The sequence below is a fragment of the Chaetodon auriga genome, chromosome 19 (genome assembly GCF_051107435.1).
Source record: "Chaetodon auriga isolate fChaAug3 chromosome 19, fChaAug3.hap1, whole genome shotgun sequence".
NCBI classification, from domain to species: domain Eukaryota; kingdom Metazoa; phylum Chordata; class Actinopteri; order Chaetodontiformes; family Chaetodontidae; genus Chaetodon; species Chaetodon auriga.
In genome coordinates, this window is record NC_135092.1 from 13,998,069 (window position 1) to 14,023,579 (window position 25,511).

Below are 25,511 nucleotides of genomic sequence, written 5' to 3' on the forward strand. Positions count from 1 at the left end.
AGCACATCCATGGAGCAGCTCCTCTGATAAATGCTGAAGCTAATGCTGAAAAGCCTTCAGGTGTAGTTCCTTCAATAACTGTTGGCTCCAAAAAATACTCTTGATGATAAGATACAACCAAATACTCTTTTTGCTATAAACCCAATATTTTAGCTCTGTTTTCTTTTCCACCAACTCCTGTGGGAAATTTCTAGCCTTTTAGCTGCTTAGCGCTCACCTGTTCACTGTTTATCAGCTAGTCGACACGTTTGTCTGTAGTGTACGGTGGATATCTAAGTTTTTCCAATGAAAACAGCTGCATGCATCTGGAAATGAAGCTGATGAGAGCGGTGACGCTGAACCACAACACAAGGAGCTGAACAACAGGCACACTTTCACGTGCTCACCTCTGAGCTGACAAAGCTTTGAGGATAATGTATGCTTATTGTAAACACGGCTGCAGCGGGCTCATATAAATCTAGCCTTAGCCCCGGTGGTACATGTCCCACTTTCTTAACTCAAAAAAACATCTGTACAGTCTGATAACCGTGAGACAGCACACAACAAACCCCTCATCTCTGAGCTCTTATTCCCGTCCTATGCTGAAAACGTCACAAACACTTAACCGTGCGACAGAGAAAACTGGCGTGTTTCAGAAGGAAGTCTTGACTCTCAGCTCATTCTGTTTTGTAATGTAGTTTCTTAATATTTGTCATTTCTAAGAGTTATTTTTCAGTGCTTGTTTTATTGAAATATTCACGTCTGCTTTATTTGGAATTGTTTGATTAAGACTAAATTAATTCAAATTTAATTCTAAATAAAGACAAAAAAATAGCAACAGTCAGCAACAGAGGTTAATTTCATCTGTACGATATGGAAGAGGAAGTGGAAGTGACCCCCCCCCCCCATGTTGAAATAGTGAGCTATAAAAGGAGTTAGCTTCAAGGTAATAGGAAGGTTAATTCAGCCTGCCCCCTATGATGATCACTGATGCTTAACTTAATAGAGAGCAAATATGTGCTGCTTCATTTAACAGATGCCTCTGACTCAGAAAGGAGAGCTTTGGGTACTTGAGCAAGTGATTCAGCACTCAGATTATAATTTCATTAAGGTGAAGCTGCTGGAAGAAACCTGACGCTGTCTGTCAGAGTGACATGAAGTTCTTTTGTTTGACGATTTTTGCATTTAAAAAATGATTTAAGTTGTTATTTAACGGAATTGAAGAATTTAGACTGAGAGCTCCAATTTCAGTTTCTGATGATGTTAAATGTTAAACATGCATGTTTATCAAACTACATATAAAGTAAAAAAAAGTTTATACACATTATTTTAGCTTCTAAAGACTCTTTGAAAATGTGGAAAAGTGCAATATTAATTTAATTCACTATTCTTATTTAATAATGATATGGGTGCAATCTAACATGTGTTATGTTACAATTGCATTTTACTACATTGAGTTATGGCTTTATATCTGCTTACAAATACATTATAGTCTGTAATAAACCTTTTATTACATATGCTGCCTATAACTACATGAGGTGAAGTAAAGAAGAAAGTGAAAACAGCTTAAATTTTAAATGAAAAAGTTAAATAAGTTCATTTTCAAAATCACTTTGTAGTAACAAATTGTGCTAAAAACCCCAAATCATAAAAGTTATACTCTTCATAAATTATAAGTAGTTTTCATATTATCTGTCCAGCAGCAGCCAAAGTCTGGAAACATCTTCTCGGTCAGTGTTTGTCTCTTTATTTTTAGCATTTTCAGTATTGTAAACAAAGTAAAATACATGTTATATTTTAGATTCTTCAAAGCAGCCACTTTCTGCTTTGATGACAGCTTTGCACACTGTCGGCATTGTCTCAACCATCTTCGTGAGGTATTCATCTGGAATCTCTTTCCAGCACTCTTGAAGGAGTTCCCATATATGTTGAACACTCGCTGGCTGCTTTCCTTCACCCTGCCGTCCAAACCACGTCAGCTGGGTTCAGGTCGGGTGATCGTGGAGGCCAGGTCATCTGGTGCAGCACTCCATCGCTCTCCTTCTTGGTCAAACGGCTCTTATGTGGCCTGGAGGTGTGTTTCGGGTCACTGTCCTGTTGAAAAACAAACGATGGCTCCACTGAGCACAAACCAGATGGATGGCATGTCGCTGCTGGATGTTGTGGTAGCCGTGCCGGTGAAGTCTGCCTTGGATTTTGAGTAAATAGCCAACAGTGTCACCAGCAAAGCTTCCCCACACCATCACACGTTTTGTCTGCGTCTCACAAAGACACAGCAGCTGGAACCAGAAATCTCAAACTTGGACTCATCAGACCAGAGCGTTTCTTGGCCCAAGCAGTTCTTCCTCTTGCTGGTCTCCCTCAGCCGGGGTTTCTTTGCAGCAGTTTGACCATGACGGCCCGTTTCTCCTCCAAACAGCTGATTCTGAGATGCGTCTGCTACTTGAACTCTTAAAAGCATTTATGTGGCCTCTCTGAGGCTGGTAACCGTAATGAACTTGCACTCTTCCTTCCCTGCGGCGGTCCTCAGGAGAGCCTGTTTCATCCTGGCGTTCGATGGTTTTTGTGACTGCGCTTGAAGATGCGTTCAAAGATGGACTGTCGCTCTTCTTTACTTAGCCGAGCGCTTCTTACCACAGTATGGATTACTACAGGTGTTGAACAGGGCTGTTCACTGGATACCAACACTACCTCTGCACGCATCTCAAACGCATTAAGAAGGCAAGAAATTCCACTAATTAACTGTTGACGAGGCACATCTGCTTTGAAAAGCACACAAACGCAGACAGTGTGCAAACTGTCATCAAAGCAAAAAGCAGCTACTTTGAAGAATCTCAAATATAAAACCTAATTTGCTTTAACGTTTTTCTGTTTATTTCATAATTCCATTCTTTCACCGTGTTCAGTATTAACCTACAATGTAGAAAATAATGAAAATAAGCTCTGGATGAGAAGGTGCGTCCAAACTTTTGACTGGTGCTGCGTACGATTCAGCAGCCAATGAAGTGCTTCTAATGACGATGGCGTTACCTCTCCAGCAGGTTGTGTATGGCCTTAAACAGGAGGGTCCTGCACTCGTAGGACAGCCCGCACTCCCAAAGCCCCTCCTCAGCCACTGTAAGAAAAGGAGGAAATACATATCAAGATACACGTCTCGATACTTTATTACCTCTCAGTAATAAAAAAAAAAAAAAAAGTGACGATATTTTCCGTGACAGGGAAACATCTGCACGCACCAGCTTGAGGATAACAAACAACACATTTAACTACATGTGTTTATGGCTCACTCTGTCAAAACATGCTGCATGTGCTGATGAGAAAACCCGCACATCATATCTGAAATTACACTGATGATGAGGTTGTGTGTGCCCATGCATGTGTGTGTGTGTGTGTGTGTGTGTGTGTGTGTGTGTGTGTGTGTGTGTATACAGAGGGTGCTTGGCGGTGCAGCTGTCAGGTTGGCTGAAGCGACAGCCCAGTCAAACCCCATGCAGTTGTCAGCCCACGTTAGCTGGAGAGCGAGAGTGTGGCTGTATCTGTGCAGGCGGACACACATGCTCGCGTGCTCAGGTTTGCACACGCACGCAGAGTTTCGACCCGACCCGTTTTTTTTTTCCCTGTGAGATTCAAACAGCCGAAGACAAACGTGGTCAAATCAGCCGCACTTTGCTGGAGCCTCTGAATATGTCAGCAGCCGGTTCACATGTGTCAAATGTGATTTCTTTAACCCCCGCAACCCCGCGCCGACACCAACCCCCACTGCTGTCCTCCCAAAAAGAATGCACACACACACACACACACACACACACACACACACACACACACACACACACACACACACAGGGGCCAGTTAACAGTGTTTCTCTTTGTTCTGTGCCATATACCTGCAGGGCTCCTGGAAGAACTGGAGGCTTGTGGGTGGGTGTTTGCTTATAGGGTGGTGGCAAACAAACCAAGCATCACAGAAATACACAAGAAAAAGGAATGAGAGGCAGAGCAGCTCGCCTGGGGGATGGGTGGCGTAAACCCCAGTGGAGCTTTTCTCTTTCCCCCTCTTCTTCCTCTTCCCTGATTTTTTTTTTTTCTCTTCCCTTTTCTCCTTCTCTGCTGCTTTGTTGATATTTCCCTCCTGATTTCTTCTTCTTCTTCTCCATACCAGAGTGAATGAAATTTCCTTACTCGCCAGAATTACCCTGTAACCATGGAAACGCTGGCGGTGAGAACATGGCGCCCTGGCATTCAATTTCAACACTGGTCCCTCCCGCCCCTCACCCTCCTCCTTCTCCTCCTTCCTCTGTTCTATTGCTTCCAACACCCCTCCACCGCCACCTCCCCCTTCCTCCCCCCCCCCCACCCTCATTTACTCCTGCTTCAGGGCGCAGACAGGAAGCTCGCTCTAGCCAGCTCCTCTACAGAGGAGAGAGATAGAGCGAGCACCATGAGCAGAATGCCAAGTCTCCAGAAAATCCAGCTCATTAGCTCTCACTGTCTCTATAGCTCCCTCTCTCTCTCTCTTAAAAATCCCATAACTTCTTCCCCCACTCTGCCACAACCCACAACCCATCTTCATTTACTCTCGTCATGACCAGCTCCACCGCAGGCTCTTGACCCCTATTATTCCAAAACTGTGTCACTGACTCCTCACCCTCTCGTCCTCCCGACACTCCCACCCAAAAAGTCCACAGCACACACCCCTGAGACTTAAAGGAAACTTTTCCCCGAATTCCTGCATGTGCTCCTGCAGCTCCAGAAAGAGCAGGTACAATGTGTTTGACAAATCCCAACAGTGGTAGCAGCACATACTTCGATGCCTGGAAAACATGCAATCTACATTAGACGCTCCCATTTATACTGTAGCTGTCACAGAGCCAGCTCACTGCACCATCTCAACACATGGCGTGACAAATCACTCTTGCAAGCATGCAAGGTCAGGCATCAACACAAGCGTGCACACACAACCCCACGCGAGCATTAGAAATATAGAAAATGGAGTGTGAGGTAAAACAATGATGTGATACATTAAAGCAGTCCCGCAGGGCTGTCTGAGGCATGTACTTGGAGAAAACACCATGAAACTGTCACTTCACCAACAGCCAGTCAGTAAGCGCCATGTTTTGAGTTTTTACTGGCCATTAATCAGAGGAGGAACACAAATGGCCCGGGGGAGAAGTGCACTGTAGACACTAAATGCACAGCTAAGTGCAGCGGGGCTTTAAAGCATCGTGATCCATCATTCATCACAGCTACAGGGAGCTGCATCATGCCTGAGAGATCTTAAAGGAACAGGATGTTATCAGCCTCAATTAGATTCAACTGAAAGGTCATCAATCGTTGGTCCGCACTGATTTTCTCTGATAATTAGTCAGATTTCTTAAAAAGAAGCAGATCCATTTAAAAAAATGATTTCAAGACAGATTTACAGTCCCGCTTAGCGCCAAAAGTCACATTTGTTTCCAATAATAGAGAGTGACGAAAAACACCAGACTCAGTAAGTACAAAATATGTATTTCATAAATATAAATAACAGTATGAGCTGCAAATATTTTCAAAATCCCATTTTGGGTTATTGATTTTTTTAATCAAATTTTCACCAAAATAAACACTTTTTTTATTATTGTATTGCAATCATGAACTGCAATGGAAACTATAATGTTTCCAATATTTAACGAGTTGACATTTTTAGTGTGCAAACTGTGTGGAACAATCCAAACATAAAACTCCACACTCAAAAATGTCAGATGTATTCGCTGTAGTTTATTCCAAATGGTCCAAAAACAGTGTGTGTACAGATCTGAACAGTGTGTTTGCGTATGTGGCAGAGTGCATGAATGTTAGCCTCAGAACTGTAAACATGTCAGAGTCAGGGGAACATCACAAATTGTCAGAGGCATTAAGAAAGTGTGTGTGCCTGTTGGTCTTCATGCATGCAGAGTGTGTGTGTGTGTGTGTGTGAAAGCTGGTTCCCAAAGTGCCTCTGTGCACATGCGAGCTCTGGGCCTGATTTTGCGTGTGTGAGTGCTGCGTGTGCGTACGCTGAGGTAACGTCCCCACAAATGCGTGTTTATTTCACGCAACCTTCCTTCCCCCGTACCCATGCCTCGATGCTCTTAACTGCCGCGCCACCCCAAACACAAACAAGCAGTGATGGAACTGGGTCGCCACTACCACTCTCTATATTTCCACCTCTTTCTCTCCATCTCAGCCTCTGTGTCTAACCTCTGTCTTTCCACCTCTCTCTGTCCGTCCCTCTCTCTCTCCTCCCCAGCGTGTTCAGCCCTCTCTCTCATCTTTATATCCATCTTTCAACTCGTCCTCCCTCTCTTTCGCCTCCCCTGACTGTGCTGGTCTCACACCACTAGAGGGAGTGACCTCTCGCCGCTACAGTACTGTGCTAACACACCACAAAGATGGTATTGATCTGAGGGGGAGAGGCGGCGGGAGCTGAGGTGTGACAACACTCCGTCTCGCTCACGATGACCCCTCGCCAGACGTTTCCTTCCTCCTCTTTCTCTCTCTCCCTCTCTCTCTCTCGCATTCACTCATTTGTCTTGGATCAATAGCACCAGCAGTCTTGGCGTCCAGTGGTGTCTCTGCAGTGTGCGGGCTATGAGGCTATGTGCTCTCACTGGGCAGTGTGTGTGTGTATGTTACAGTGTGTGTAACCCCACTGCCACTTTGCTAATTAGCTGCCCTGCTGCATGTCTGAACAGGGGCTGGTCTCTGATTGCTCTGTGTGTGTATGTGTGTGTGTGTGTGTGTGTGTGTGTGTGTGTGTGTGTGTGTGTGTGTGTGTGTGTGTGTGAGGGTATGCAGTGCCTGTGGTGCTTGTGCATGGCAACATGCCTCAGTATGCTTGTGTGTTTTTACTAATAAGAGAGAGAGAGAAAGACTACAAGCCTGCACAGATGGACAGAAAGGGAAACAGAAAGACAGAGGGACACATAAGCAAAGAGGGATGCTAATCACGATGATGATGATGATGATACGCCTCCCAAGTGGACCCGCTCACAAATGAGTCTACTAAGTCTTATTATTCCTCGGTTTGGGTGAATACGCAGTTTTGATTGGCTGCAGGATGTCCATTAATTCCTGATAATGGACACCTGCTAAGTAGTTCTGGTTAAACTGTTCATGGCTCTTAAATGAATGCACCACAACGCATCAGCCTCAATCTGAAATGAGTAACCATAGCAACAAGGACGCAGTCAAAGCCTGGATTTGCAACGTACTGCAACATGTTAACAAGCTCTCGACATTAGAAATCGATTAAATAAAAAAATAAAAGTGAACATCTGATTTACAGCACTGAGTGAATCCATCAGCGTCTCATCGTCTGAACTCCACAGGGTGGAGCATCACATGAGCCATCGTCTTACATCCCATTCACTATTCAATTCGCTACTTAGGCTGACCGACGGTACATGTGGCCAATCATTCGTTCAGAACATCTCGATGTTGATTTGAGGACAATGACGTGGTTGGATAGCTATCTAGTCCTGTGGTTAAATGCACTGTAAAATTATATTTGCTGTCTGTTAAACAACGTTAAACAACTTGGACTCTTGCTAGCATGATGTTAGCTTTGCATTGCATATCAACCTTATGGTTTAAGGTATTAGTCAATCTCTCAGTTGTTACCATAACTGAATTATGGCTTGTGAAAAAACTTTAGATTTTGATTGCAAAATGAATGAATAAAAATAAATTAACAGTTTTCCCTTTTATCCTTTGGTAAATGACCACGGCGTAAGCAGAATAAAAGCCCTTCAAGGTGTCCATTATCAGGAATTAATGGATGCCCTATTATCTATTCTCTCCCAATAATGGGGGCCTCGGCAGGCATTATTCCTTTCATAACAGACTGCATGGAGCACATGTTTGTATGCATGTTGGTGTCTGAGCATTTACATTACAACAAAGATCAGAACATTTCCACATTAAAATCTTCCATTATTGCCTAAAAGTTTCAACTCACCAGGTAAAATAAATGGATTTATATTCGCTCCTGTGAGCTGACTGTGTTTTCAGCGTTTCCCTAAATCAAAAGTCCTCCACACATGTACTTGGAGCATGGACCTCCACCACAGTAAACACACACAAGCAGGTTTATAACGTAATGTAAGTGCTGTGAGAGAAACTTGACACGCGTCTGCAAAAGTGTGAGAGTCTTGTAAAGCTCACACCACATTTTTATGACACTACCTGACAGTGAAAGTGTCATGAGTGCAAGTGGTTTATCAACACCCTGAGGTGCTGGGTGAAGTCTGAAGATGTCGCCAAAGAAAACCAAAAAGGTCATAAAAGCCGTCTCGGCAGCGAGCGTCAGAGCAGCACAAAGACATGGAACTGTTAAATCATCAGTATTGATTAACAATCCTATCACCCTCTGCAGATATTTTATTTTGAAAAGATGTATTGATTGGCACATGCAGGCAGTATTTTCTGACATTGGAAAGCGCTCCACTGTTATCACTCGCCGATTCTCATTTTTTGCATGTCTTGGTTCGGCTGAATTCTCCACATAAAGGGTGAATTCCCACCAAGGACATGCATTTGTGTGATATGAGCAAAGCGGCAAACATCTAACAGGGCCATTCTCCCATTTAACACTCACACGGCCATCAGAAGATGAAAAAGAACAGTGCGCGGGGAGACGAGGAGCCCAGAGGGGGTTACTTATAGCCCATACAGTAATAGCAGTTCACTGTCTTTGTGCTGGCTGTTAATATGGCAATAATATGCTGTGTTACCCTGGCGTTGAGCCAGGGTTGATGCAGCCAGGCCAGCGGAGCTACACAGGCCTCAGTACAAAACAGAGAACGGACGTAACCTAAATACATTCATGTAAAGAAAGGGAGCAAAAACACAGAGTGACAGCATGGCCTGTTTTCCACAGGATGTTAGGAGAAGCCTTATGATGGAACTTATTATTCAGGGACTGTACCTCCATTTCCACTTGACAAATCTGCTTCCAATTTGGGTTCCCTGGCCGTAGTTCTAGTTTGAGGTGTGGCGGGCAAACATTAGCATGTTGAATCTTTGTAGTTCCTGTGAATCACAGACTTTTCATCAGTGGATCTTGAATCGTTTTGGTCTAAAGGGGCCTGTTTTTGTCCAGATGAAGCTGTTTACATCATCATATCTGGCTAGTCTTTTTTTTGGTCAATATTCCTCAAGACAACTAAATATGGGGTTCAACTGAGAGGGTCTATTTTTCTACTTTCTCACTCTACATGACCAACTCCACCATCCACAGTCCAGGGTTTTTCTCTGCTGCCATCATAATAAACACTGTTAAACAGTGAGATCTACTCCCAAAATAAAACTGGATAAACATCAAGCTTTGATGAAGCTTAAAGATCACATTTCCAGTGTTTTAGACAAAAAGTGCGGCACCAACTTGTGCTGTAAACTGGTGATTTTCAGGAGCTGTCTCTGTCTGTCTCCATCCATTTAACTAATAGACTGAAACACTGAAAGAAGCAGTGCTGCAGCCAAAGCCGGTTCGAGGGCGAAGCACCTGACCTGTGCTCCGTACAGCCAACGAGTTCTGTTGAAGTCACAAATAAATTTCCATTGTTAATTTCATTCAAACTGTTACAGCTCTGGTTATTATCTGCTGGGGTGAAGCAAGGTCCCACCACTCGGTAATTGCTACCATAACTCAGTATGAATGCTTCAACATCTGTGCTGAAAAATAAGCTTGTTTGTTATCAGACATACATTTCCACAGAACTTACAAAAGACTCCATTCATCCGTCTCACTAATTCTTCGACAATTATAAGATCAAAGTCGCTTTTACGTTCAGTTATCCCTTTGTTTAACTTTGATCACTTCTCTTTGGCATCAGTTGGAAACATTATGACTTGTCTTATGTAACAGTAGTGAGTTTGGAGCTTGGTAACAGGAACTCACTCTTCGCTTTAGCCCACTCTCTCTAGTTGTAGCTGTGGAGATCAGTGAAATGAGCAGCTGTGGAGCATTGGTAGAAAGTTAACCTGCAAACCATTGTGCGTCTTTGTTAAATGGTTGAAAACCAAAGCTCTGTGTGGTTTGATGTTACACCTGTTTTTATTCAGTTTGCAGCCACATGAGCATCGAGACGGCTTGATGCTCATGTGGCTGCAAGATTCCTTTATACACAAGAAAAGGGATCAGGCGAGGTCAATTAAACATCAATTAGCATCTGACAGCAGCAGCATAAGGACATCTGACTGTGCCTTTTATCCAGTGGTAAATACTGTGTATTTGTACACAGTGTTACAGTCATGCATATTGATTCAGTTCAGCCCAGCTTCTGCTGCCAAACCGTATGCTTCCCACAAACAGGCGTAAATATGCCCTCAATAGAGAGAGTGTGTGTAGGAACATAATGCATGAAATGTAAAAGGCCCTGAGATGTAAAGATGAAATTATGGGTTCCAGTGTCACATGGTGAAATGTCATTTTCACACGAGAAGGACACATTTTCTTCACCTCATTTCTATCTGCTCTCCAGATCGTTAACCAGCAAACACCGTGCATCCTCCGCCGCTGTCCGTGAGGCAGTCACTCGCTCTAGTCTCACGCTCCAGTGACACCATTTCCTAAACTTTTCAGTGACACCTGTCAACACAACAGAGTGCCTCTAAACGCACCGCCGCCACCAACAGGAAGCTCTGTGGGCTTTAGAATTAAACCAATTACAAGTTTTTACAACCTTTAAAGTGGAAGCACAGTGACTCACGTGGCCTTTAGTTCATGTTAGATTTACAACTTCTGCTTAAAATCGGACATGTTGGCAGTCTGCTTATCAAATCCTTCAGGTGTAACAAACTGCAGGCAAATGCAAACCTTAACTGACCCTCTTGTCAAGCCATCTCACCTAATGATGGCAGCCAAATTTCAATAAAATCACTCAACACCAGCATGAAACATATACACGTTCACGTGCACATATATGTATTAACAAGCTGAATGCACACATGGCAGGCACTGAGACCCAGAGAGCCCAGACAGACGGACAGAATGAGGGGCAGCAGTGACAGCGAGGAGGAGGAGGAGGCTCAGAGAGAGTGAAGGGATGAGGGGGAAAGTCTGGAATCAATTAGGTGACTGAGCCGGAGTTGCTTGCATAGTTGTGGGAGTGAGTCAGGCAAAGAGGCAAGAGAAGGGACCAGGGTGTGAGTGTTGTGCCATGAGAGCATGGATTCATATAAACACAAGCACACAAAAGCAGCTACAGTATAAGCCTGCTCAGTGAGCATTTGGTGATGCATCAAATTGTCCATGTGAGGATTCTGTCAATCTAAATGTTGTTTCTCCTCCCCCAATAGCACCGCTCGGAGCAGAGGAGTCAAGTTGCAGCCAGAAAAAGCTCCACCTCTCCTGAGCTGAGGTCAAAGTGGAGGGTAAGAACGAGTGGCTGGCAACGACCCAGGCCGTGTCAACACAGCAGCTCTCAATACTCCCTCACACAACTTCCCCTCTTTACTTCTTCGCACTGCGAATTCACGGCACTTTGTTTTCTACCGCTGGCTCTGATGATGAGGGGGATTTGACTCCAAATTAAAAGAAGCACAAACAGGAACTTCGTGAGCGCATGTTGTCGAAAAAACTGGCTTGCGTCTCGCTGCGAGTGCAGCTGAGGCTTGCAAAACAAATCAGAATTTGCAGACGTAACAATATGCACGGAGCACATCATGTCTCAGCTTTGAGTAACACAGATTGTGGTTCATTCGCACGCTATTATTGCTGCACAGCATGTCGCAGCACTGCCAGCGATGACCTGGTGTGAATGCTAGGAGCCTAAAGCACCTCTGCTGCTGGCATGCATGAGGCATACTGATGAGAGGGGAGAGAGGACAGAGACAAGTAAATACTGTAAGAGAAAACATACAGTGAGAGCGCATGTACCAAGATTAACAGCATATTCAGACATTTACACACAAAGAAGGACAGAGGTATACAGTAACTAGTTGTAATTCTCTGAGGAGTCAGCCCCCGTGTGCGAACAGGAATCTATTTCACAGACAAAGCTGCACATTTTACACACTCAAAAAGGGGGATGGGGCAATCATCATGGGCACGCAGAACTGAAAACAACAAAGACGAACGAAGAAACGCACAATGCTGCAGCACCTTGTTAACGCTACAAGCAGCAGCTGCTCACAGCACACATGTTTTCCTCATCCAGCCAACAAGACAGGCCGCACATATCGCCGTGCTCAAATTCAATTTGGGGTGTTACATTTTTTAGAGATTAGAAACTTTCTTCTGTACGTTTCTGCATTCGGCAGCTCGATGGGGATTTTTCATTTATTTTTAATTTGGCAAACAGAAACGACACATGCTGTAAGCTCCTTAATTTATTTAGCATCTCACCAGTCAGCCCAGTGCTGATTTGAAGTGATACTGTGTGTAATTCCAGGGCCTGTCATTACTGTAACAGCATGTTGACAGAGCAATTTATAATTTACAGGATATTTACTGTATTAATGCTGAGTCAATGGTGTAATTAGAGTGACTGGAGAGGATCTAGCTGGGGCTATTATACCATCATCATGAACAAAATGAGATTACTCTCTAATATAACCTGCTATAAAATGGTGTGTGTGTGCGTGTGTGTGTGTGTGTGTGTGTGTGTTTTTAGAGGTTTGGGGTGAATGATGGTGTAGAGGGAAGACATAGAACGAGGGACACAAAGGGGTGGGAGGTGTGACAGACACGTAAAGACAAAAATAGAGAAGAAAAGAGACAAAGGGGTGACAAAATTGGGCTGCGTGAAGCAGACAGATTGCTGAAAAGTCATAACAGAAAAGGAATGGAAATAAAAATGGGCCCTGTGTGATGCTAGAAGTCAAAAAAGGAGTGTGTTTGCCGGTGTGTGTGTGTGTGTGTGTGTGTGTGTGTGTGTGTGTGTTGTGCATTGGCCTCTCTCCAACCCCGACAATCAAAAAGGAGACAACTGTGCAGAGAAAAGCCAACAGAATTATCCCACACCCTTACATAATTTGACAGTCACTTAGCTCATTCAACCCCGCACACACACACGCACACACACACACATGCACACACATGCACACGCACACACAGATCTTTTGATGTTTGGGGTGCTGTGGATGGAAGGATGCTGAGTGCTAAGTGCCAAGTGTTTTCCCATAAGTCTCTGGGAAATGAATAAATGAATGGGACGTGGTGTGTGAACTGTTTTGCACACATTGTCATGAAAACACATTTTGTCTCCACGGTCTCACACAGTCACGACTGGCCTCTCGGATTTCAGCACAGAATTAACAGTAGAAACGAGCGACATAAAGGGAGTGGGAAAGAAACCAAACTCTTACTACGTTGATATTTAGACACACAAACACGATCGTTCCCCAAATTGTTGGATTTTTCCTTTATGTTCTAAAATGTGCTCCAGCCTCAGGACCAAGTATCTGTGTTTAGCTCTGCTCCACAAACACCAAGTTTGCCTGAACCTCAATAATTATGGGTTTGCTGACCTTTATCCAAGAAGATAATTATCAGTCAACTGTGTTATTATGATAACGCGTATTCCCTTCACCTTTTCAGTTTTATGGCTCTCAAACTGCAGCATGAAACTATCATCTTCTCCCGAATGTTCTCGGCTTATCCTGTGTGTCTGAATTCACAGGAAGTAATAGCAACTGTTTGTTTGCGCTCACATGGCTGAACGTGGTGAGGATGGCTCTTATTTACAGTTTGACGTTAACGTAAGCAGAGCTGTGGAGTCACTCCAGCGGTGGTCTGCGTGGCGGTGTTATCCATGAGCCTGGGGTCCATTTACACCTGGATTTTATGCTTCAGTGCTTCATCTGGATAAAATCATACTACATGGGATGGATGTTCTTCTCAGTTATAGTGCAAATGGGCCATAAAGGGATTGCATAAACTGGCTAGTGGAGAGGATCGCTGGGAAGCTTTAGTGCCCATCCTCCTCCTCAAGTTTACAACAAGCGTGTTTCCAATTTTATCCACCTGTTTTTACGAGAATTTCCAATCAGAGCTTAAAAATGCGGAAAAAAAGTCCGATTTTTACGCCTGCCAGGGGTGGAAAAGTTGGCACACTGATAAAAAACAAAATGCAATGGAAAAACCCTTAGTCATGGATCAAATGTTAAAATGCGAGACGACAGTAACATTCCCAAAATATAGGCCAGATTTCCATCACGTGTCCATTGTTCATTGTTCATTGTCCCCTCTAATACTGCAGTGGTTTGGAGAATTAGCAACAGCAACTCGATGCATCCAAAATTCATATAACAGCAGTGGATGGAAGCATGCATTAATTCACATTTTATCTTACTGGAAATTTGTTTAAAACCTCTTATGACACAACAACCAATTAACTAGAAGATCGAGTCATACAGCACCCAGACATCAACATCCTTTAGCTGTTGACAGAGGATAAATGTCGAATACACGTAAGTTAAATATATGGATGACTGCACGCCAGCCACTGACAGTAATTAAAAAAATCTAAGCTGCTTGAAAATATTAAATAGCATCAAGAGGAAGCAGACCTGAAACCTTCACCTCTCCTAACACCGACGTCTTTTCTTCTGAAGTTGTTCCTTCTCCTTCTAACCAACCATGACATCAACTAGACACTGAACTCTGCCACCCTCACACTGGGAAGCACTCCATGTAATTAAAGGAAGGTGGGCTCACATTATGCTCGCTGGCAGTGTAACCACACAGCCTGTGCTCGGGTCACACCACAGCGCCACATCAGGGGACGTTATTGACGAGCAATCGAAAACAATGCGTCTGGCTCGTCGTTCCAGAGGAGGCGTTTGTGAAGTGGGAGACTGGAGAGCGACTAAAGTGGCTTTTGTTTGTCGTATGCAACACCATCTCAAGTGCACAATGTCTGCTCAGGACCTTGATATTATGAGAGTTGTTGAGGTGGAGAGGAGTGATGTTTCCTTTAACGCCCATTCATTCGGCATGTACGTACCTGCCGCCGTCAAAATAACGTGTCAACTGTCAAGCAGCGAGCAGCGCAGAGACACACTTCAGCCAAATTCAAGCCTGACTCTAATAAAGCTGTGAAAACATAAACAAAAACCGAACGTCGCAAACAAACTGTTTACCCATAACACTTTTCCAAAGTGTTCCTGAGCTCATGCAGTAACATCCTTTATCCAATCATGTGTTCACAAAGTGGTGAACCTCTCTCCATCCTCGCTTGTGTACGACTGAGCCTTTCCAGGATGCCCCTTTCATTCCCAATCATGATGCTATCACCTGTTACCAATGAGCCTGTTTACCTGTGGAATGATCCAAACAGGTGTTTTTGGGGTGTTTCTACAACTTTCCCAGTCTTTAGGTGCTCCTGTCCCAACTTGTTTGACACATGCTGCTGCATCAATTTGCATACAATTAGCAAATTATAACTTATTTATGTTTTACAGCATCTCAACATTTGTGCATATTATCTAGCTGTTCTATTTCAGTTTTATTTAAGAGTTCAGAAGTGTGAGTTTATTCAGTTCCACACTAAATACAACCAACTTCATAGAAGCCTTTTGAAATTAGAGGTACCTTTAGATGTTTACAGTTTTGATGATAGCGTTAAATATATTGTATTTGTACTGTTTTCAACTGAGTAAATGTCAAAATCTATTGGCAAATTATCCCATTCTGTTTCATTTATGTTTTGCACAGCGTCCCAACTTTTTGATCTTTTTGATGTGAAAGTGCCTCCTGAGGATTTAATGTATGCAAACACTCTGAATAAAGTACAGATAGCATCATGTGAGTATGCTAGAGAGAAAGACAGTTAACATTAATGAAGAAACTGTCCAGTGCATGAGAAGAAAAAAAAAAAAAGTATTTCAACTGACGCGCACTAAAATGAAACACTAACAGATTCAAATATAAGAGCATGATATCATTAATCACTTTAGCATTTGCCGGAGCGGTGGAGCTAGCGGTGTAAAAGAGCCCATTTCTGTGGTGTTGACCCTCATGTTAAGCCACAGACACTTGAGCACCTCATTAGAAGTGAATGGGCCTCGAGGTGGGAGGCCGGGCAGCTATTGAGAGGCTTAGCGGGACTCCACAGGGCTTCCTAACTGCCACTAGAGGGGAGAGGAGAAGAGAGAGAGACAGACAGCAAAGCTCGCTTTCTCTCTCAAGGATGAGCTGGAGATGGAGAGGCTCTCCTCTCTCTCTCTCCAGGCAGGCCAAGCTGCAGCTCATTCATGGCAGCGTTGGTCTCCAGTCTGGTCCTCAGAAGCATATCGGAGTTAGAAGCAGCTAAAAAAACATCACCTATCAGTTTAGGTCAGTAGAGCAGCCACATATTAGCTCCACTGATGAGGAGGCTGCAGGAATAATTCAACAATGTAACTGCACAGAGTGGTGATGCTGCACTTTGAGGCCATAATTCAAACCAACTCCTGTTGGAGCAAAGTGTTCAAATGTCCAAACAAAATCTAAGTGAATTAGCATATCAGATAAGGCAGAGTTGATTAACTTTCCTCCATGTTTTCTTTCTTACTTAGCCACACTTGAGTTTGCATATACGGTATAATATTGTACATGATGTGATTTTGTTTGTGGCATTGCAGCTGAAAATGTCCGAAAGGGAAAACAAACCAACCCAAAGCTTCAGTTTCCACAGGGCTGTGTGGGAATCTTGCTCCGAACTCAGAGACGATCACTTCTGCTTTTGGCTTCAAAAGGTCTCATTATCCCAGTTTTTACGACAAAATTCTTCAGGCCTCCGTCATTTGAGCGAGAAACGTGGTTATGGAAGATTAAGGATAAACAGATACTGATGATGAAAGAACAGCCCATGGTATAAAAGAAAAAACAACAACAAAAAAAAGATGCGGGAATTCATTTCAGTGGCATCACCAAGCAGTGGTTTTAATCCCAACTGGTTCCACTGGCCAGAAATCACAGGAACAAACAGGAAGTAGAAGTCAAATTTCACTGAATAAACAAGTCTTTTCACCGTTCTGTCCTGTGTTTAAGAGCAGCCTGCTCATATACCGAAGAGTGAGACTGAACAAATACACAAAAACAGCAAAAGCTACATGAGTCGACATGAGCAGGCTGTCAGAAGCCAAAAATTAAACGTTTGTTAATTGTTTACACCAACAGCTGATGTCCCTACAGGAGAGTCGCTGTCTATTGTGCAGATGCTGATTGTGTGGGTACTGCAACAAAATCAGCATTTCTATGCTGCTGATAAAAAAAAAAAAAAAAAAAAAAAACCGCCAGGGGAAAAAATCAATTTGGCCGTTGTAGTCACTTGATGCAGGCTGAGAGGCCTCACACAAACTGCAGATATCAAAGGCGGCTGGCTCGTCTTCAGAGAGGAGGATGGAGGGAAACAACAACAGTATTCATTCCATTTAATCCTCCAATTATTTATTTATAAATATATGTATATATAGCTTGATTTTTGAGTCATTTTTGCCGTTAAATAAATTTGGCTTCAGTCTGCACATCATAATGCTGATGTCCTGAAGCAACATAAACCCACCCTTAAAGTCAGACTGGAATAAGATGCTGTTCTCGTTTGTTTATGTAAACAAAATCATGTTTTTTGTTTGTTTTTTTCCCCTCACAGTATTCTGTTGTTTTAGATGTTTCTGCACTCGAACTGCTGAAAGCTATATTCAAAACCCACTGTGAACTCCACTTATGCTGCATAGTATCACATTATGATGGAAGTCAAGTTTATTTATGTCGCTCAGAATGAAAAATGACAAATTTGCCTGAAGGATCTTTAAAATCTGCTCAACCATATATGACACCTTTGAGAAAAACACCAAAAACCCTGAAACGCTGACTTATAAGCCAGGCATTTTGGGTTGGGGTGCTGTGAAAAACATAAATAAAAGTGATCATTAACTATTAACTGTCAATCATGACACTATCACCTGTTACCAATCAACCTGTTTACCCGTGGAATGTTCCAAACAGGTGTTTTTGGAGCATTCCACATCTTTCCCAGTCTTTAGCTGCTCCTGTCCCAACTTGTTTGAAACATGTTGCTGCATCAAATTCAGAATAAGCAGATATTTACAAAAATCAATGAAGCTGATGAGGTCAGACATTAAATATACTGACTCTGTGTGTGTTTTCACTTGAGTATTTGTTAAAAAGGTTATCACATCTTACTTGTGTTTTGCACAGCATCCCATCTTCTTTGGAATTTTGAATATTTCAAGCTAACTAAAATAAATATTTGCCCGTGTATACAGTGTAAGCTCTACACTTTATCTTAATGTGATCACAGAAGACTGTCAGTGTTTTAGAAATAACGTCCATGTATAGATGATTCTTGCTGTCTGTAAGAACTTAATTTCCCAGGTGTGAGATCAGTAAACTTTTATCTTATCTTATTGTTACTCTAGGTTTTTTTTTTTCTTTTTTTATTGCACATAGATTATTTCAGGGAAGTGTATAAAACGTACCTGGATGAACAATAATACATGCAGACATATGCAGGAATAATACATGAACAGAGAACTGTTAGGGATTCCCTTAAATCTTATATCAGCATAGGGTTGTTGCTCCTGAACACAAAATAGAAATGTCATACTCTTTCTCATTTCCCCTCCCTCCGACTTCCCTCCACCCTCCATCTCACAGTTTGCCCCACCCATCAACCCTGTTTCCCACTTTTTCACAATGACACCGATTCCCTTAACTCCCCAATCCCCTCACGGCCTCTCTCCTCTCCCTGTCTGCTCCTTCCACACTCCTTCCCTCTTTTGGTCTCTCCATCTCTTTCTGCGCGCACACACACACACACACACACACACACACACACACACACACACACACACACACACACACACACACACACACAAAGCTCTCATTCTTTCAGTTTGTGGCTTTTCTTTCAAAACTGAAAGCTTGCAGAGTGAAAAAAAAAACGCACACCCCCACCCCTTCTCCGTGCAGCTGGGAAACTTCACCCATACCATCTCATCTCTCTCTCTCACACACACACACACACACACACACACACACACATACACAAACATGGTGCAGGGTCAGGAGGTCACAGGCCACGCCCTGACAACCCACAAGGGGTGGAGAGAAGAAGAGGAGGCGGGAGGGAAATCAGAGATTCTCCGTCCTTCCCCACAAATTTACAGACAAGTAAACATGACTGAGGCAATTTTTTCCCCGCTTCTCAGTTCGTTTCCTTCATTCCTCGTTCCCTAGCTCACTTTCCCTCCTCTCCCCGTGTGTATCTGCCCCCGTCGGTCGAGGAAAAAGTTTCCATTTTCCTCCCATGCAAGGCGAATTTGCAAGTAAATCTGTGACAGCACACTCGTGCATCTGTCCATCCTGTCAGAAACAGTCACAGCTAAAGAACAGACTGATCCTCTCTCGCAGATTTTCAGATGAGAAAGATGTGAACAGGAGGTGTGAAGTGACCAATTTTCAAAATAACTGTATGTTGTTCTTGCTGGCAGGATGGCAAATAAGTAACCAAAAAAAAAAAAAAAAGAAGAAGAAGAAGAAACATGTGCAGAACAACAAACCAACTGCATATCTAACTGCCCAAAGAGAAATCGCAGATGTTCTTCTCTCCCTCCAAACAAACCACTTCTTTTCTTCTTTTTGAAGCATGAATTCCCGTCTCACACACACACACACACACACATACACACACACACACCCCTCCCTTTCTCCCTCTCTCTCACTACATGTATCTCCCTCCTCCCACCCCTCCCTCTCCTTCTTCCCGCCCCTCCTCCCCTCTTTTTTCTTGCTCATGTTTTCTTCTTCTTCTTTTTTTTTTTGCTATCATGGAATCGCCGCTTTCCACATGTGACTCACTTTTTCACCAGCCAAAGCCAGACAAGAAAAAAAAAAAAAAAAAAGTCAAATGCTTGTGTCTCCTCTCTGACTCCTTGTGTCCTCCTCAGTAGGTGAACAGCATTCCTTCGGGGGGCTCTCAGAACCTCCGTAGGTCTCCCTCTTTCAGCGAGGTTGTTCCCTATTGCGACATGTGTCAGCTGGCGACCTAGTTCCTGATTCAAGGAAAAATTGGGAGGCTAATTATTCATTCCCTCTGTTTGAGTTTTGCTTCTGAGAGTGTTCCTAAGACAAACCCTGGAGGAATAAAGAGAAGGAGTAGGCCTTGATTGGCAACCGTACACCCCCACCTTTTATTTGCCAAGAAACCGAGCGTGCTCGCAGACATGCGCCACCCTAACATCACAGAGAGCAACCCCAAAAACAAGGGAGGAGAGAAAAAATAAAGCACAACAAAGCCTGAAAAGAGGAGGAGTAGCAGGAGGAGGGGGAGGATGGAGAGAGGGCTGGAAGAGGCGAGCGTCAGAGGAAAGAACGAATGCCAAGTAAAACTTGTTGACACAGAAAAAGGGTTTGGGAGTCATTTTAGGGCTGCATCTTTTTTTCATTCAAATCAGGTTATGAGGAGAAGCTCTCCCATTTTTTCTCTATTAAAAACTATCATCCAGGTTCAGCTGATTGAATTAAAACCTGAGGTGAGCTTCTTTGATTTTTTTTTTTTTTTTTTTCACTTTTTATTTCACTTTCATTGGAAGTGGAGGGACACGCAGCTCAGTCACATTACTGACTGTGAGGAAAGGCCAGTTATGACGACTCTGCTTTGCCTCTAGAAAATAAAGTTTGCAGTAGCCCTGAAAACACCTTTCAACACTCACAGAGGTGTCTCTCACTTTCATTGACTCTCTTTTATTCACTTCCTGCCTGCTTTATTTTACCCTAATTGTCCCTTGAATTGTTAATCTTTAACACCTTTCATCCAATTCCTATTGGCCGATTTACGAGTACGAGTCACAGCCGTAAAAGGGCTTCCTAACGAAGCCCGTGCTGAAAAGAAACCACCACTTTCACCCACATTATCAGGTCAGAAACACACTTTCCTGTCTGCTCACTGGCACCTGCTCTCTCCGACAGCATTCAACGCGCATCCTGGGAGGATTGCTTCGGCGTGTTTGCACAACCCCTCATCATTTCTGCTGTGCATGCAGGGATCACATCGGCGCAGTGCTGAGCAGGGAGAGCGGCGCTGGAAAGCTCTTGTAACATGTGACAATCTCACTTGATTCTCTTCTTCGCTTGCTTATTTGGCATTTTTTTTTTGGTATCATTATGATGATATCGGGAGCTGTGGCTGAGTAGGTGGGGTGGAGAGGAACCAAGGAGGAAGAATAAGAGGGAGAGAGGAGGAGAAGGAGGGATTATAAAACACATCGTAACACCCAAGTGCCTCCCCAGTCTTAAAAATTTTATATATTATGATGGACCTGAGACTGTGTCAGCCCCAGTATAACCTTAAAGATAAGATTTCACAGTACAAATTAGATTCGCTGCTCGTCATCAGGGCGATCAGCTGGTTACAGGTCACAGCAGACGAGTAAATGAAGAGCGGGCCCTTTAGATCGCCAGTTTGAATCCTGGGAGCGGTAATCAGGGAGGTGAAACGGACACTGGTCTCCATTCACTCGAAGGCTGTCGAGATGCACTTCAGCAAAACACTTAATCCGTCACCGATTCAAGGAGGGCAGTAAGTAGAAGATTGTGGCAGCATCGCACAGGCTATGATAGCGCTTTCAGGGGGACAGGTGTAAATATCTGTCAGGTGGAGGTTGCTACAAATCACACCGCTGCTCTGAAAACCTGAGCCGGAAAAATGCCTCGTTAAAGGATTCGTTTGACATTTTGGAAAAGATGCTTGTTCCCCTTCTTGATGAGAGTTAGAGGAGAAAATCATCACACGTCTGTCTGTTAAATGTGAAGTTACAGCCAGCAGACAGCTAGCTTAGCTGAAACAAGGGGAAACAGCTAGCCTGGCTCTGTCTCATTAATTACCGTAGTATGTTATATCTGTAGCCTGACCGTGGCTGCATTTTTGAGGCTGATACTGTTTTCCTCTTTGAGTTAGCCACTAATTGCTGCTAGCTGCTTTTTAAATCCCCCGGTGGTTGGTTGCAGACATTACACGTCAGACCACCTATTCCATGTTCATACCTTTAATCAGAAGGCCGAGATGGAGACATTCCCGCCTTGAATAGACGGTGTAAAAGCAGGCATTGACAAGCTCTCTTGATATGGATCCATGTACTTTAAGTGGAAAAATTTACTAGTCAGAGCTCTCTGACTGCAGCCAGATGTAATGGTGACACACCAAAGCTAGTTTGGCATTTCTGCGCTGGAGTTTCTTTTAACTTGATCTGTCAACACATGCAGCAATACCAATATATCTGCAATAAGCTTATATCAGTCTGGATCTAATCATATCTTGATCGTTTAATCTGCATAAAAACCTACGTGAAAAAAAAAAGGTTCACAGAGGATTATGTGCCAGACAATTTCTTGGCAGGGCGCAGCGACTTCCTGGAGTTTTGTCATCACCAGGAGGTTGCCAGGAAACCAGCGCAGACAAGAAATAGTCCAGCACTTAACCCTCTGTAAAACCACGACTTGTCGTGTTTACACTTCAGTAAGTGTATTTCCCGAAATGCTTTAATTGAAGAGGATGTGACTGTTTAAATACCTCTGCTGAATGAAACCGCTTGTCTTATCTGCTGCAGTTTCAGCTGAAGCTAAACTGGTTCACACTTTAAAAAAAATAGTCTTTTGAAGTTCACGTCTGCTCCATCTTTATTCTTCTGTGATGCAGAAGAGGTACAAGCACGAACATTACGGCTGTTTCCTTCCTCAGTGACTGTCACAGTCCAAACCTCTTTTAAACAGGTGAGCGGTGTCGGGCGCACGTAATTAGAACAAATCAAACGCTGCTCAGGAGTAGACGTGGCACCTTCTCAATAAGATACATGAAGCGCTCCTCGTGCCAGGAATTCATCCTGTAATGTACAACAACGCTGGTTTTGATCCAGTTTTGAGCGATTAAGAGTCAGGCCGATCCCTGAAATAAACAGGAAATTATGTACGGCACATTACTAACTGAGCATCCTCGCCAGCGGATCCATAACAGAAATAACCTCAATCTAACCTGTATTTCTGAAGCAGGTGGCAAGTGGTGGAGAGGGTTTGTCTCCACAGGCCAGATTATGAGTTCACAGCCAGACGTGGACAGATGGAGGCAGAGGTTAGCCCTCCCTCCTGCGCTCTGCTACACACACACACATTTGGCAACCAGTTTTTCACAGGACAATTACCTTGCGACCTCTGCCAGCCCTCACTCTCACACACACACACACACACTCACACACACACACACACACACTTGGCCAATTATAGGCACACATAAGGAATGATAACAGTCACAGTCTCGCCACGCACACATAGAAACCTGTCATGGTGTGTACACACACACACTCCACAACCCCTCCAGCTCCACGAAATATGGCAACCAGCTCTGTTTATGAAGGGCACAGCACCCAGCTGCAGCTTTTCGAGCACATTAGACAGACTGACTGAGACTCTCTCCTACATATTTGGCAGAGATGTTTTTTTTTATTTTTTTTGCCTGAAGTCATGTCCAATTCACGCCCTCTCTCTCTGTTCTGTTAATTCCATTATCTCTGATTATTTTCTCATAAGCATTGCCGCTCTAATCCACTTGTTGGTCACATATCTTTGTTGCACCAGCCAACCAGTGAGCTGATAATGGACGTGCACGGCTCAGGCTTTCGATTCAGGCCGTTCTCGCTCGCTCTTATTTGGACTGGTAAGTGTGATGGCGGCAGAAATGATGCTGAAAGTCACTCTGAAGTAAGATAATGACAAAAGGGGCTTCACAGGTGAATGATTTGTCAGTTATGCAAATGTGAAGTGATACATTCAAAGACGTGGTGTTTAATTATCCCTCCACTGCCTCGTATCCCCGTGCTATTTAGTTAGCCGTTTTTGAAGCTCATTTCTGAATTAAGTATGCACATAATTTCTCTGAGACAGTGTGGTTAAGACTCCCGTCTCTGGAACAACATTCACCCCCAGCTAGGATTGATTCCAGTCAGAATCTTTTTCTGCTGGATTTCCCCTACTTTGTATTCCTCTCAGCTTTACTACAGTTTCAAGAAAGAAAAGGGAAACTCAGTGTGGTGGAAGGCTGACTCTTGGAGAAAAAAACACATCCAGATATTTCAGCTGTGGGTGCGGTAAACACACATATACACTGTATATATATTAAAAATAACACATTTAATGTGACAAGGGATGCACAGGATGAAATAATTCTGATTATACAGCAAAGATAAATATGCTAACACCTGCGACGCAGTGTTAAGTGAGCGGCCCTCTTGCTCTTCCTCCTGCTCCTGCATTCACCTTGACCACATGCTGTTTTGGTGGCACACAGGAGCACCGCCTATGGTGTTATCAAAGTCATCAGCCCTTAGTTTTCTGCTGTTGAAACTCCTAACTAGAAAACGCTACACCCACACACACACACACACACACACATACACACACACACACACACACACACACTTTTCAGTGAGTCCATAATCAATCCCATTATAGTTCTCTTGTCTCATTGTGAATTGAGCGTATTTGTGGGCTGACTAACCAAACTGACATTTCCATTTCAGTGATCTAGCTGATGCTTTTATTCAGAGTAATTTGTGATGAGTGCAACAGAGGAATAATTTGAAATTCAATAAGTCATTGTAAAGGCTGTAAGGTTCAGTCCATGCACAGCACATGTAGCACTTTTTAACCAAGTCCTTATTTATGATGAGGGGCGTCTGCAAATTTAATAAAAGCCTCGTTTGAGATTTTTCAGCACGTTTTTGTACAATTAGAATGGAAAACAATAAAAAATGTCTATTAAATAAGCATTAAACTGAAAAAGTGGACTAAATATAACTCGCTAAAAAAACTCTAAGCATTACAACAGCATATTTCATTTCCTTTGAAACCAAATAGGCCTTCAGTTTTGATAATATGTGAATCTGACTCAAACAGAGCAGATAACAGGTTTATTAAAACAAGACCATTTTGTAAGCAAGTAGATAAATAGAAACTGAGATATGACTCAGATATGGGTTTTGAAGAAGAGGTAATGACTCATGCTCATCTAACTCAGGTGGGAAAGTCATTCCTCCACAGGGGAGGAAGGAGACAGCCAGGCCACTGCGGGGAGAGCGATAAATAATTGGACAATGGTACCAGAACAGAAAGCATGGACAGGAGTCTAGGTCATGACCTGAAAGTATGAGCTTTGTTTTCAGTATGTACAGCCACACGCACGGTGTAGGAGCAGTGTGACAGGGGAAATTAAGGGACGCTGAGGACAATCCAGGCTGCAGCTTCATTGATGAGATACAAGGACTGGAGAAAAGTCTCAGTAAATGGTTTGTGGACTGTCTGATTTGGGAGATGTGGTCAGTTCAAATCATGGCTTTGCTGTGGGGCTCACACAGCAGTTTGTTATCTAAGACGCTGCAGTGTTGTCAGTATTGATGGGGAGGCCTTGCACAGGTTTTGAAAAAAAGAGAGCAGAGTCTTGTCAAGGTTGAGCTTAAGGTGGTGGACAAGCATCCGACTGGAGGTTTCAGGGAGGCAAGGAGAGATGAACTCCGCTCGG

General features: G+C 43.4%; 1 protein-coding gene across 5 annotated transcripts in view; it reads right to left on the minus strand.

Moving 5' to 3' along the window:
- Nucleotides 1-25,511, minus strand: part of LOC143337968 (mediator of RNA polymerase II transcription subunit 13-like) — a 78,957-nt gene that overhangs the window by 27,751 nt on the left and 25,695 nt on the right. For all 5 annotated transcript variants that reach the window (XM_076758015.1, XM_076758018.1, XM_076758017.1 and 2 more), the window contains exon 3: nt 3,010-3,094. In XM_076758015.1, coding sequence (XP_076614130.1) covers nt 3,010-3,094 — 85 coding nt within the window. The remainder of the gene's footprint in view (nt 1-3,009; nt 3,095-25,511) is intronic.